General features: G+C 45.6%; 1 protein-coding gene and 2 long non-coding RNA genes across 4 annotated transcripts; 1 reads left to right on the top strand and 2 right to left on the bottom strand.

The window, feature by feature from the left end:
- The first annotated feature begins 2,382 nt into the window (after positions 1-2,382).
- FKBPL (FKBP prolyl isomerase like) lies at positions 2,383-8,614 on the top strand. Of its 2 annotated transcripts, none has more exons than XM_079963960.1 (3): positions 2,383-2,790; positions 7,177-7,266; positions 7,407-8,614. In XM_079963960.1, exon 3 carries the CDS (start codon positions 7,515-7,517, stop codon positions 8,466-8,468), a length of 954 nt encoding a protein of 317 aa, XP_079820086.1. In that variant the 5' UTR covers positions 2,383-2,790; positions 7,177-7,266; positions 7,407-7,514; the 3' UTR covers positions 8,469-8,614. The 2 variants fall into 2 exon arrangements, with proteins under 2 accessions (XP_079820086.1, XP_079820085.1); XM_079963959.1 differs by lacking the exon at positions 2,383-2,790 and adding an exon at positions 6,304-6,419.
- Positions 2,786-5,336, bottom strand: LOC307209127. Its single transcript, XR_013835317.1, has 3 exons — positions 5,221-5,336; positions 4,664-4,759; positions 2,786-3,054 (listed from the first exon to the last, which is right to left on the bottom strand). It is a non-coding gene; the product is annotated as an uncharacterized lncRNA (long non-coding RNA).
- An 871-nt stretch (positions 8,615-9,485) lies between the features above and the next one.
- LOC307209230 lies at positions 9,486-12,731 on the bottom strand. The gene is made up of 2 exons (XR_013835449.1): positions 12,631-12,731; positions 9,486-12,262 (listed from the first exon to the last, which is right to left on the bottom strand). It is a non-coding gene; the product is annotated as an uncharacterized lncRNA (long non-coding RNA).
- Positions 12,732-13,335: the final 604 nt, after the last annotated feature.

The following is a 13,335-nucleotide window of genomic DNA, read 5'->3' as shown; positions in this document are numbered from 1 at the left end:
TATAGAAGGGGGAAAAAAATACCTTGACGCGCAAGTGCTTATGGGAGTTGTAGTTTGGCTGTGTTTTTTAAACGAGGGGTTTCTAATCCTTTTAAGAATTATTATTATTATTAGGCCTCTTTGGCCCTTGAAAAATGTTGGATAAGTGGCATATTCTTAGTCTGTTTCCTGTTTGTAAAATGAAAACAGCATCATTTCTCTCACACGGGTGTTTTAAGGATACTGTAGCAAGGCGCATTTTATATTATATTGCACCTAAAGGTTTCTGTCGTTTTTATTCATGCATCTTTCTGGCTCTATTTGTATCTTTTTTAACAAGCAGTCTAGTGCACAGGTATTTTAACAAAGGACTTTCCCCCTTGTATGGAGCTAGGGAGTCGAAAAAGAAATGCTTTCCGCTGCTGATGGTTGATGTTTAAAGATGTTAGGTGCACAAGGGACTATTTATTCATATATATGTTTTAAAACCCATCCTTTTTGTTTTGGAAAAAACAACCCAATACAGTACAAATATTTTATATGAAAGCGAAAAATAAAAAAAATTGCCAGGTTTAAAATGGCATTTCCTTAATTATTTTATATAAAAATTTGTATGCTGCTTGATTTAGGGAAGCTTTTAATGTTTTTTGTATTACAGTATTTTAATATTTTTTTGGAAGCCGCCCAAAGTGGCTGGGGAAGCCTGGCCAGATGGGCGGGGTATAAATAAATTATTATTATTGTTGTTGTTGTTGTTGTTGTTGTTGTTGTTGTAAAAATGAAACAAAACCTCAAAGCGGATCTGACACATGCAGTTTTATTTAGTCCCTTGTTTTGCCAGGACAGCAGGACAAATTGTGGCAAACTTTTTCAGAGGCGCATCAGGGAATTGGGTGTTATCAACTAGTCAAGAGAAGGTTGCCATGAGTGACCTCATTGCCCCACAGCACAACTGATTTGGCATGATATGCTGTAGATGTAGCTATGATATTATCAAAGGGTGGGGAATGAAATAACGCCAGGTTTCCTTTGCTTTTACTACTCTCTCTTATCCACCATCAAATCCAGACTTCCAAAGAAATGCTTCGCCTTCCCTTTATTTATATTCCAGCAGAAGCAGCCAGTTCCTAAGGTTGCAACATTTTTTCCAGCAGCAGAACAAATTTAGACAGGAAAGATTTTCCCAGGAAAGAGTGGGTTCAGGGAGCCTACTTGAATAAAATATGGGGGGGGGGTGCCTAGGTAAGCCCCACCCTGCATAACCTGTCAATTCCCTGGAGAGGGAAGGGACTCATGGAAAGTATGTGTTAATGTGGATATCCAAAATTGGACAAATATCAAAATCCGGAGATTGTTCATGATGCTGAAGGGTCCTACCAACCAAAGGTCATAGAATAGAATCATAGAATCATAGAGTTGGAAGAGACCACAAGGGCCACTGAGTCCAACCCCCTGCCAAGCAGGAAACACCATCAGAGCACTCCTGACATATGGTTGTCAAGCCTCTGCTTAAAGACCTCCAAAGAAGGAGACTCCACCACACTCCTTGGCAGCAAATTCCACTGTCGAACAGCTCTTACTGTCAGGAAGTTCTTCCTAATGTTTAGGTGGAATCTTTTTTCTTGTAGTTTGGAACCATTGCTCCATGTCTGCTTCTCTGGAGCAGCAGAAAACAACCTTTCTCCCTCCTCTATGTGACATCCTTTTATATATTTGAACATGGCTATCATATCACCCCTTAACCTCCTCTTCTCCAGGCTAAACATGCCCAGCTCCCTTAGCCGTTCCTCATAAGGCATCGTTTCCAGGCCTTTGACCATTTTGGTTGCCCTCCTCTGGACACGTTCCAGAAGTCAAAGAAGCCCTTCCTGATCATCCCACCCTCACCATTATGAGATAGGTGATTGAAATTCAATAAATAACGTAAGTAACAATCACGTTTAAATCACGTTGCTTCCTCCAAAGAATCCTTGGAACTGTTAAGGATGCTGGGGAATAGTGGCTTTGTGAAATGCAGACTACAGTGGTACCTCGGGTTAAGTACTTAATTTGTTCCGGAGGTTCGTTCTTAACCTGAAACACCACTTTAGCTAATGGGGCCTCCTGCTGCTGCCGCGCTGCCGGAACACGATTTCTGTTCTCATCCTGAAGCAAAGTTCTTAACCCGAGGTAATATTTCTGGGTTAGCAGAGTCTGTAACCTGAAGCGTATGTAACCCGAGGTACCACTGTACAGTCCCCAAGATTGCTTGGGGGAAGCCATGTGCTTTAAGTGTATGGGGGGGGAGGGTGTATGCGGCAAGCCTTACAAGGAACAGTTGAAAGAGCTGATTATGTTTAGTCTGGTTAAGAAAATATTAAAAGGAGGCATGAGAGCAGCCCTCAAGTATCTGAAGGGCTGTGGAGTGGAACTGTTCACTGTTGCACCAAAGGACAGGACTAGACCCAGTGAGGTGGAAACAGTGGGGAAGCAGATTTTGGCTAAGAGTTAGGTGATGCTTCCGGACATCATGAACGCTTTGACAGCAGAATGGACTGCACTGGAAAGATATATGGCTTCTGTGGAAGGATAGCCAAAGAGGAAAAATACTGTTCTTTTCACCTTTGCATGTGTGTGCATACCGATATGTTCTTTATTGGGTTTCTATTTTCCTTTCATCATCTCATTTCCTGCCCCAACCTGCGAGTATGAGGCTGCCCCAAAAAATATTCCCAATAGAGAAAAACATTGTGGATCCCATTCTATTTCACAACCATCTCCTGCAAAACATACCGACCGACTCCCAAATTATGCTTCTTACAACGAGTTGGTGTATTAGAGCACGCAAAGTGCTTCTTTTATTTAAGCAGATTTAGAACGGTGAGGTGGAGGGGAGGCTAAAGGATGCTCAGGTCCGTTCGATTCCTGTGTGCACAGGAGTTGTCAAACGGACCGTCATTCTCCTCCTGCCATCCCTCATTTTATTTCATCAAGAATGTGGCTTATGGATCCCAACTTCTGTTGTGGTAGCAGGGGGGGTTGCCCCTTGGCTGACAGGGGAGCTAGTAGATGGCGGCATTGTGCTTTTTTGCTTGCCTATAAGAAAAGACAACAGTAAGATATGTGGATGCTGCCCAGGCTGTCAAGAATGCTGATATTAATGCCTGCTCTTGACTGTTAGCAAAGGCTGATCCAGAACTACTAACCTGGTTCCCTCCAAACGTTTTGGACTACCAGCTCTCTTCAGCCACAGACAGTGGTCAGGGATGATGGGAGCTGTAGTCCAACAACTTCTGGAGAGCCACAGGCTTCTCATCCCTGATCTACTTGATCTTTGGCAATGCCAGGAGAATGATACCACGATACCTGGAGATGGACAGCGCTATCGTCCAACACCACGGTGCCTCTCCCTATCCTCCAACATTTGTGCCCATATCCCTGCCCAAATCACTGAGAACTTCAGAGGAGTTGCTGCTGGTGGCCCCCCATGGCTCAGATGCGTGGCTCATTTCCACCAGAAGCGCTGCATTAAATATTACAGGCGAGACTCGAAAAATTAGAATATCGTGGAAAAGTTCCTTGATTTCAGTAATTCAACTTCAAAGGTGAAACTAATATATGAGATAGACTCATGACATGCAAAGCGAGGTATGTCAAGCCTTTCTTTGTTATCATTGTGATGATCATGGCGTCCAGCTGATGAAAACCCCAAATTAACAATCTCAGAAAATTAGAATATTCAATGAAATCAGCAAAACAAGGATTGCAAATCGAGCAAGATTGGACCTCTGAGAAGTAGAAGCATATCTCGCTTTGCATGTCATAAGTCGATCTCATATATTAGTTTCACCTTTTAAGTTGAATTACTGAAATAAATGAACTTTTCCACGATATTCTAATTTTTTGAGTTTCACCTGTATTTGCCCGATTCTGTGGAGCTGCCTCCCAGCTGAGATTATACAGGCCCCCTTCCCATTGAACGCCTGGCAAAGACCTCTTCTTCTTTCAGGTACCCTAGAATCATAGAATAGAATTGTAGAGTTGGAATGGAGAGAGATTTTGCCCAGTGTGGGGCTCAATCCCATGTCCTTGAGATTAAGAGTCTCCTTATGCACTACCGACTGAGCTGTCCCAGGACTGAAAAAGACCTTTCTCCTACAGCTGACATTTTCTGTTTTGATGATCAGTTGTAACTATTGTTTTTTTAAAAAATAACTTTTATGCACACTGTTTAGAGACTTCGGTAATTTAAGCCATATTTAAACACCTCTAGTAAATAAGATGAAATCTGCTGCCTGTGGCAACTGCCAGACTCTGCCTCATAGGAAGGCATGAAAAGCACTTGCATTCCCCAACCCCAAGCAACACTATGAATATGAAAGAAGGTCTTGTCTGGGAAGATTTTGGACAAGGAACGAAATGAAAAATTGACAATGCAAAAAGCAACGGGGGGCGTGGCGGCAGGGGGGGAGGAGTCATTGAGAGCAGCAGATGAAGCCACAGCGTTTTGGGTTTGGTTGCAAGGGGGGTGGGGTCCAACTGAGACAAAGATTAAGGGATTTACATAAAAGGTTTTGTGATTCTTTTTTTAGGGGATGGTTTAAGGAAGGGGCTTAAGCAGAGGCCGCATTTCCTGGAAGGGGGATATTCCAGAAGATTACGGCTGGCAGGGAGAGAGGGTAGGGTGGGGGGGGGGGTCACTTACCCAGCGGGCACACCCCATTCTTGCACGCCAACACAGGCTCCCCCAGATCCTCGTTGCGCAGCGATGCTGCTATTCTCCTAGCCACATAGCGGCAAGCTGAATTGGAGAGAGGAAATACTTAGCGATCTGTTATTTCCCTGGAGGAGCTGGACACATCTGTGTGGCTGGTACTGGCTCCTGTTTGTAGTTTGCAAGAAGTTTTGTGAGGCGAATTATTTGAATTATTGCAAAAATTGGTAAAGAGGAGAATTGTTAGTTAAGATAATTAAAGGCAATATGAATTTAAGAAATGCAGAAGTGATAAGAATGGTGGATCATCAGAGGTGCTGATGGAAGTCCAAAAAGATTGTATAAGAAGTGAAGTTTTGTTGTATGTATGCTAATTAATATGTTAAAATGAATATATATATATATATATATATATATATATATATATATATATATATATATTAGTGAGCACTGACTTACTAGCTTTTTGCCTGCACACAATGTGGGCCCCCCTCCCGATTCTAAAGGAACCCAGGAGTCCGGGCTCCCTTTGCAGACCCTATACGTACCACCAATTATAAGTCAGACCATGCTTCGGGAAGGAGAGTGCCGGTCAGCTTGGAAGTTCTGCTATAGACCCCTTGCATAAACTGGATTATAAAAGGCAGGAAGGAAGGAGGTGGAGTTGAAGAGTAAAGAAAGGCATTATGGGAAATGTAGTTTTATTACCTCTACTGCAAGGTTGGGGGTGGGGTAGCTTTGTTGATCCGTTGCAGCAAAGCAACAAAGGCTTTTAAGGGGCTTAGGATTAATTGTTAGGCTCTAAAATGCCACAGGACTTTTCTACCCCATCTCAGAAAACCCATGAGTCCCTTCTTGGGGCTGTAATTTGCTTTTAGTACTGTATTTTTAAATTGCCATAACCTGCCTTGAGACCTTATGGTGAAGGGCAGGTAAGAAATCAAATAACTAATAATAATGTAGCGTATCTTCCATAGTCGTTTATGGAGTTTCCAGGCATCTTCCTACCCCATGTCCATATTTCTTAGCCTTTTTTCTCGTTTTCTTTTTAAAAGGACTTGTGGGGTTTCCCATCAGCATTGAATCCAGTCAAGTACAGAAGGTGACATCACGTTGCAGGAAGTTCCTGTCTTTCTGACTTAACCTGTCCTGGCATTAATGTATATGTACTATATTTTTTTAAAAAAAGAAACAAACCTTTCATGCAGAATGATACTGTCAGCTTTCCAAGGCAGGCTTAAAACATAGGGCATTTTTCATATTACCTGTATTTCTGACAGAGGGTTCTGGTACAGAGCTTGGGAGTTGTGAGTTCACATCCTTTCCGTGAATATTGTGGCTTTTTTAAAACCTCAGCTTCTCTGGCAGCTGACTGAAAGCTGCATAGACAAGATGTCAAGAGGAAAAGGGGCGGCTTCCTATAAATTGGAAGGGGAGTCCCCTGTTTCATAATGGCGAGGGTGGGGTAGTCAGGGAGGTCTCCCATGGCTTCTGGCAAAATAAATAAATTACCCCTGCTTGCCGGCCTGCCTTTTCTCCTAGCATCTCCTGAGGCAAGGTTTCTGCTTACAATGGTTGCTAAGACAGGTGGTTGCTGAGGAAATGACGTTTGGGGAGGGGGGAGAGGAAGAAGAAGAAGGGGGGAATGTGGAGGGGGACTAGATAACGAGTGTGCGACTGAGGGAGAAGCTGAAGCATATGCCCTGCTCATCCATTCAGTGCTGAGGACCAGTACTGAGCAACTGAGGTAAGGAGAGGAGAGCATGGTTGATGATGATGATGATGATAAATTTTATTTATATCCCACCCTCCCCAGCCAAAGCTGGGCTCAGAGCGGCTAACAACAGTAAAATGATAAAACCTTATAAAATCATTTCATTATAAAATTAATTCCAATCAGATTAATGGCAATGATAATGATGGGGGGGGAGGGAATAAATAGAAATCGTGAGACATAGAATGAAGCGTGAAATATTGGGGGACTTTCACAGACTAAAAAGATAATTAAGCATTTTGCTGCTCTGTCAGAAAGGTCATTGCAGCATGGATGTGTTTTTGGCGGGAGGAGAGATGGGGTGCTGAATCGTTTGAGAACCTCATTTGTTCTGTTTTATGTGGCGTATTAAATCTATTTTGTGTTTGGAGCCAGTTTCTGGGGGACAGATGGGTGTATATAATCTTCATAACGAGGGAGAATGAGCTAAAAGTTGGCTGTCGAAGACAAGCCCTACCCAGTCATTGGTTGACTTGCTGTGATGTCATCAAATGGACGCGGGCATTCTAGTGGCTCGGGAGAAAATGGGAGCCCTAGAAGGTCGACAAACACGGCAGGGCCTTTCTGGCACTGCTAGCGAAAGGCAGTGGTCAAGCAGTGCGCGGAATTTAATTTGGACAAATGCCCAAACTTCCCCTTCACGTTCAGAAAAAAATGCTTCTTATAGTCCTAGCTTGCTTGTCCTCACAAGGACTCTGTGATTTAAGCTGCTGCTGTTCCCATTTTACAGATGAGGAACTGAAGCTGGAAGACTGTTGGCATTGCCCAGAGCCACACAAGGACATCTTAGCTGAGCTGGAATTTGGAGTTGGGTGGAAAGGTAACAACTGTGCCCACTGCCATACGCCACACTGGGTCTCAGAGGCGTCTGGGCTCAGTGTGGGGAGGCAAGGCAAAGGCGGTGCAATTGCCCATTATTTTCAACGCCATCTTGTGCTTTTTCTTCTTCGCTGTTACTAGGCTGGATTGCCTCCTGGTGAACATCTCCTTAACGCCCTTCCCTTCTCTTGGAGGTGTTTGGGAGCATCTCATCCCCAAAGCTGGCAACGCCTGACCCAAGTTGATTCCATGATGGCAAGTACAGAACCGGTCACTGAGAAGATGCCGGACGGGAAACCCAACCAGGGGTCAGCCGTTGGCCAAGGGAGCAGCCGTGGCGCATCCGTCGGGAGTGGAGGAGAGAAGGAGAGCAGGGCCAAGGCAGAAGGAGAGGACCTGAAAGAGAACCTGCCCCCTCGGGACCCAGCCGGCAGGGACGTCCCTTGGGCCTGCCCGGACGGCACGTTCGTCAAACTGGTCCTGGAAACGGGCACGGGTTTAGATAAACCTAAAGAAGGCTCCCTCTGCCAGGTCTTCCTCGAAGCCGAGCCAGGGTCGCCCTTGAGCTACCCAACCCACTGCTGGGCTGAAGTGGAGCTGGGTGGCGGTGACACCGAGTGGGACGGGGTCGTGGACCGTTGCCTGGAGACGATGCTGGCCGGGGAGCAGGCCGAGGCGAGGGTGGCAGCGGGAGGCACCGTGGCCATCCGGTTAGCGAGCTTCACGGAGGCCAAAGACTCCTGGGAGATGAGCGCCGCCGAGAAGTGGGACTTGGTCCTCAGCAACAAGGAACGGGGCGGGGAGCTGTACCGGGCAGGGGACGTTGCCGCCGCGGCACGGCGCTATGCCAGGGCCTTGCGGTTGCTGGTTGTAGCTGCCCCGCCGCCGGACTACGACCAGATCAAAGCCGAGCTGCATGCCAACCTGGCTGCCTGCCAGCTGAGGCTGCACCAGCCAGCCAATGCCGCTTGCAACTGCACCAAGACCCTGGCCCTGCAGCCGGCCAACACCAAGGCCCTCTTCCGGCGGGGCCTGGCTCACGATGCCATGAATGACCTGGAGGGGGCGGCGCAGGATCTGAAAGGGGTTCTGCAGGTGGAACCGGGGAACCGGGCAGCCCGGAGAGAACTGGAAAGAGTCATGGAGCGGATCAGGGTGCGGGATGCCAAGCTGGCCCGAGCCATGCAGAAAATGTTTGCCTGAATAAAAAGAATAATAATTTATGATTTATACCCCGCCCATCTGGCTGGGTTTCCCCAGCCACTCTGGGCGGCTTCCAACAGAACACTAAAATACAATAACCTATTCAACATTAAAAGCTTCCCTAAACAGGGCTGCCTTCAGATGACTTCTAAAAGTCTGATAGTTGTTTTTCTCTTTGACATCTGGTGGGAGGGCGTTCCACAGGGTGGGTGCCACTACCAAGAAGGCCCTCTGCCTGGTTCCCTGTAACTTGGCTTCTCGTAGCGAGGGAATCACCAGAAGGCCCTCAGTGCTGCTGATATTGATCTTTGTGGTATGTTTTTTTCACCTTGCCCTTTTATAGAGCACGTGTAGCGAATGCAGTACTCTCCACGTGTTTCAGACTACAACTCCCATGATTCTCATGTCATTGGCTGGGGCTGATGGGTTTGCTTCCCTGAATCGGCTGTCCCCTGTCCCATTTTTTTTTCCCTTCTCTGTGACGTGAATGATGGTTACTCTGAATACCAGTTGAAGGAAACCACAAGGGTTTCCTGGGGTTTCCCATAGATATTTGGTTGACCACTGTGGAAGCAGGATGCTGGACTATGTGGGCCATTGCCCTGATGCAGCAGGCTATGCTTCTGTTCTTAAGTCCATTCAAGTGGAGACACAAACCCTTGTGTGGGAGATCAAAGCATAATTTCTGTGCAGCCACACAAAACTGTACACAGATAGAGATCTTGGCACCCAGCATGGAATTTGGCTGGGTGCAGAGACTGCTGCCTTCCTTTTATTTTAAAAATGAGCATGTTTGCAACCCTTATGGATGGAAATGTATGGGCTGGTGAAATCTCAGCAATTAAAAAAAGGGGGGGACCTGTTTAGCGATATCACTGCCCAACGCCACGTACGTTTCTGTTTTCTGCGCTGCTGGGATTACATCAGACACATGATTTTACTAGAAACATTGCCTAGAAGTCAACACCTTCAAAATATTACCCCTCATCTCATACAGGGCTTTCATTTTTTTAAAAAAAGAAAAATGTAATGACAAGTTTCTAGACCTTATGACTGCAAAACCACTTAGTGTGAAAACACATGGACTTGGTACAATCTTGGAAGGAAGACTGGGAAGAGGGCTTCAACTTGCATAGGGCTTCAATATTTGGTGGTGTTTTTGAATCATCCCATAGTTGCAGAGCTGAATAACTAGTGCTTCTTTCTTTCAGGGGGCAGCGCATACAGACTTGCCCTACAGACCATCTCTCCCTTATCTTCATGCTCTTTAGCACAGCCTCCTCTTTCCCTAAAATCCTTCGAAAAGCAAAATTCTGGAAGCAAACTGTACAAACATACCAGCGGCTTGTAAACTGCCATAATTCCCTCCCCTGTGTGGTAGATTATTTGGGATGTGGGGTGGGGAGAAGGGGTGTTTCAAGCAATCCCAAGCCAAAACCTTGGCGCAACCCTGAAATGATGGTGCGTTGCTGGTGGCAGCTGAGTGATGGGTTCCAGTTGGGCGTAGCGATGTAGCCAAGAGAAGCTGCTCAGAAAACCCGCAGTTCTCCCTTGCTGTTACCATATCTTCCCGTTTGCCTTTCCCTGCAGCCAACATCCCTTTACCGTGGGCTGTCTCACACGCTGCTTTGAATCCATACGTACCCCTCTTGCTGTTCCTAAGCAACCGTCTCCTGAGAGACAGCAGAGCTTGGGAAGTCCATATCAGCGGATGGTAAACCGAGGGGAAATAATGGGGAGAGGGGGGGGCGGGAACACTGGGTTTTGAAAGAGAGAGAGGAGGTGAGGTGAATGGCGGGGGAGAGGAAATTCTGAATTTTCTGGCATAGCTTGTACACCATCTGCAAAGACACCGAGAAGAGCTGAGGCCAGGCATGACCCAGGAGGAATAGATGAGCCAGGTTGTGACAAGAGGGGGCTTGGCATCTATCCCCATTGTCGAGAAAAAGGCAAGGGGTCCCACACAGAGCAAATTGGGGAGCTGGTGCTAGTAGCTAATGCTGTTTAAAAATACAGCCAGGTAGGATGTTGAGAATCAATCAAATGTCTTTATTAAGTAATATATATAGAGAGAGAGAGATTCTGTAACCAGTCACTTGCAAACAGAGAGATAATAAATAATGGAGTCCAACATCCAATAAAATAAAAGTGGGTTTGCGGGGAATGAATTGGGAGCTCATGTGACGGAATATGGGGTTTGGTAGAGTCTGGGGCGGGTGGCCTGAAAATGAGAAGCCGAACAGCCAATATCCAGATTTAATTATGCCCTGCAGCGCCTGAGCCATTCAACATATGCTCACACTTCTGTGCCCATGTCTAGCCTCATATATGCTAAATTTTTCTCAATGCCCCTTGGAGCCAATCTACTTGTCATACTGAATGAAGTGGTGCGATACCATGTTTTAAAACACCCCACCCCTAAAAAAAAACACCCCACCCTTCCCTGCATTTAGTAAGCTAGCCCATCAGCGCAAAAGGTTTAGCATAGTTCTCCCTCTGCTGTGCTAGTGTACTCTATTCAGGGAACTCCGAAAAATCCCATCCAGGACCAGCAGATTATAATCCAGAATTCTGCCTTTTTTTAGCACAATATGCTGACTGTCTCTAAGGTTGGCTCTGTACACAACGAAGAGACAGAATGAACTGCCCCGTTTCAGATCGTAGCTGGGGAATGCCCTATTTGAAAGTCTGCTTATAAACAAACAAACCTCACTGTAAATAAAACAGTAGTTCCCAGACCACTGGAAAATTGATTATTTTTCTTCCCAGCGTAGTGCCACACTAGATACTGTATGATTTCTAGGGAAGGTTGGGTTTTGTTTTGTTTTGTTTGCTGCTTTTATTTCTTATATATTGTATTTTATTTTGTTGTGTAGAATTCAAACTGCAATACAGTAAGCCGTAAGAAAGAAAAGCAGTGATTAAAACGCAAATTAAAAAGCAACATGGCTTTTTAATATGATCTCCCGACCTCAAGCACAAGAGCACAGACATACTGCAGACCCCGTAAATGAAGCTTGTGGACCACTGGTTGTCTGTGGATCATAGTTTGGGAAGTCCTGTCTATCAGGAAGCCCCGATAGAAACCTGTCTTCCATAAGAAGGGTCTCGTCCATCTCTTCTCCTGTTGTTTGTTACATTTTCTATTTAAAAAAATCCCGCCCTTCCTTCAAAGAGCTAAGGACAGAATACATGGTCTCTCTGTTTAATTCTCACCACGACCCTGTGAGGTAGGTCAGGCCGCGAGACAGTCATGCAGGAAGTTTTGTAGCCAAGTCAAATACTCATATATGTTAACTACTCTTAGTCTTATTACTGATACTTATAAGCCGCTCTGGGGCTTGGGAGTCATTTTTGGTTGAAGAACAGGATTAAAAAAGTTAAATATGCTTCACCACTACATCACATGGGCTCTATTTACAAAGTGTCGTTAAGGTAGGGGATCAGTTTGGTGTTCTGTTTTTTTTAAAAAAGGAAAATGCAGTCCCTGCAGCTGCAGTCTGAAGTGCTTGCAAACTGTAGACTAGGCCTCACCGGGTTACTTTGTACAAGTCAAAATGCCTTTCTTGCAGTCCTGCCCTGGCTTCTGCCTGCACACTGGAAATACCACTGTCACACCCTGTTTTTTGAGGTTCTGCTGCTGGTTCCCCATATTTTGCCCTTTCTCTTTCTCCACCTATTTCTTTCTGCTTTTTAACAAATAAAAAATAACTAAAAGTGGTTGTGGTATGTTTTTCATATGGCAGCCAAGGAACGGCCTTGCTCTCCAAATGAAAGTTTTAAATGAATGTTACCTCTATAGGGGACGCGGGTGGCGCTGTGGGTTAAACCACAGAGCCTAGGACTTGCCGATCACAAGGTTGGTGGTTCAAATCCCCGCGACGGGGTGAGCTCCCATTGCTCGGTCCCTGCTCCTGCCAACCTAGCAGTTTGAAAGCACGTCAAAGTGCAAGTAGATAAATAGGTACTGCTCCGGTGGGAAGGTAAACGGCGTTTCCGTGCGCTGCTCTGCTTCGCCAGAAGCGGCTTACTCATGCTGGCCACATGACCCAGAAACTGTACGCTGGCTCCCTCGGCCAGTAAAGCGAGATGAGCGCCACAACCCCAGAGTCGGCCACGACTGGACCTAATGGTCAGGGGTCCCTTTACGTTTACCTATTACCTCTATAAACCCAGCTTGTAAGGCAAGCAATGTGGATAAGAGATGGCTATATTTTAATCTACCCCCAAGCATTGAGAAGAGAGTGGGAAGGAATCCGAATACAGTGGTACCTCTTGTTAAGTACTTAATTCGTTCTGGAGGTCCGTACTTAACCTGAAACTGTTCTTAACATGAAGCACCACTTTAGCTAATGGGGCCTCCTGCTGCTGATGTGCCGCCGCTGCACAATTTCTGTTCTCATCCTGAAGCAAAGTTCTTAACCTGAAGCACTATTTCTGGGTTAGCGGAGTCTGTAACCTGAAGTGTATGTAACCTGAAGCGTATGTAACCCGAGGTACCACTGTAACTGGCTATATACAAGGCTTTGTGTGGTAGCTCAGTCAGTAGAGCGGGAGACTCTTCATCACAAGGCTGTGGGTTTGAGCCCTAAATTGGGTGCACTGCAGGGGGTTGGACTAGATTTATGCTTGTGGGTCCCTTACAAGTCTACAATTCTATGATTCTTCTTTATATAAACATCAGGGCTGTGACATATATCAGTATATCATCCAAAACCAGTTTGAAGTCCATAACTGCCCTGAGACCTCCGGGTACAGGGTGGTATATAAATTCAACAAATAAATAATATTGTAATATTGGTTCCATAATCTGGCAATATATTGTGAATCAAGATGTGTGTGTTAGGTCTGGCTTTCAACATGGTGA

The sequence above is a fragment of the Podarcis cretensis genome (genome assembly GCF_951804945.1).
Source record: "Podarcis cretensis genome assembly, chromosome: 2".
Classification (NCBI taxonomy): domain Eukaryota; kingdom Metazoa; phylum Chordata; class Lepidosauria; order Squamata; family Lacertidae; genus Podarcis; species Podarcis cretensis.
The sequence above is the reverse complement of the archived record's forward strand: the minus strand, read 5'-3'. Positions and strand labels throughout refer to the sequence as shown.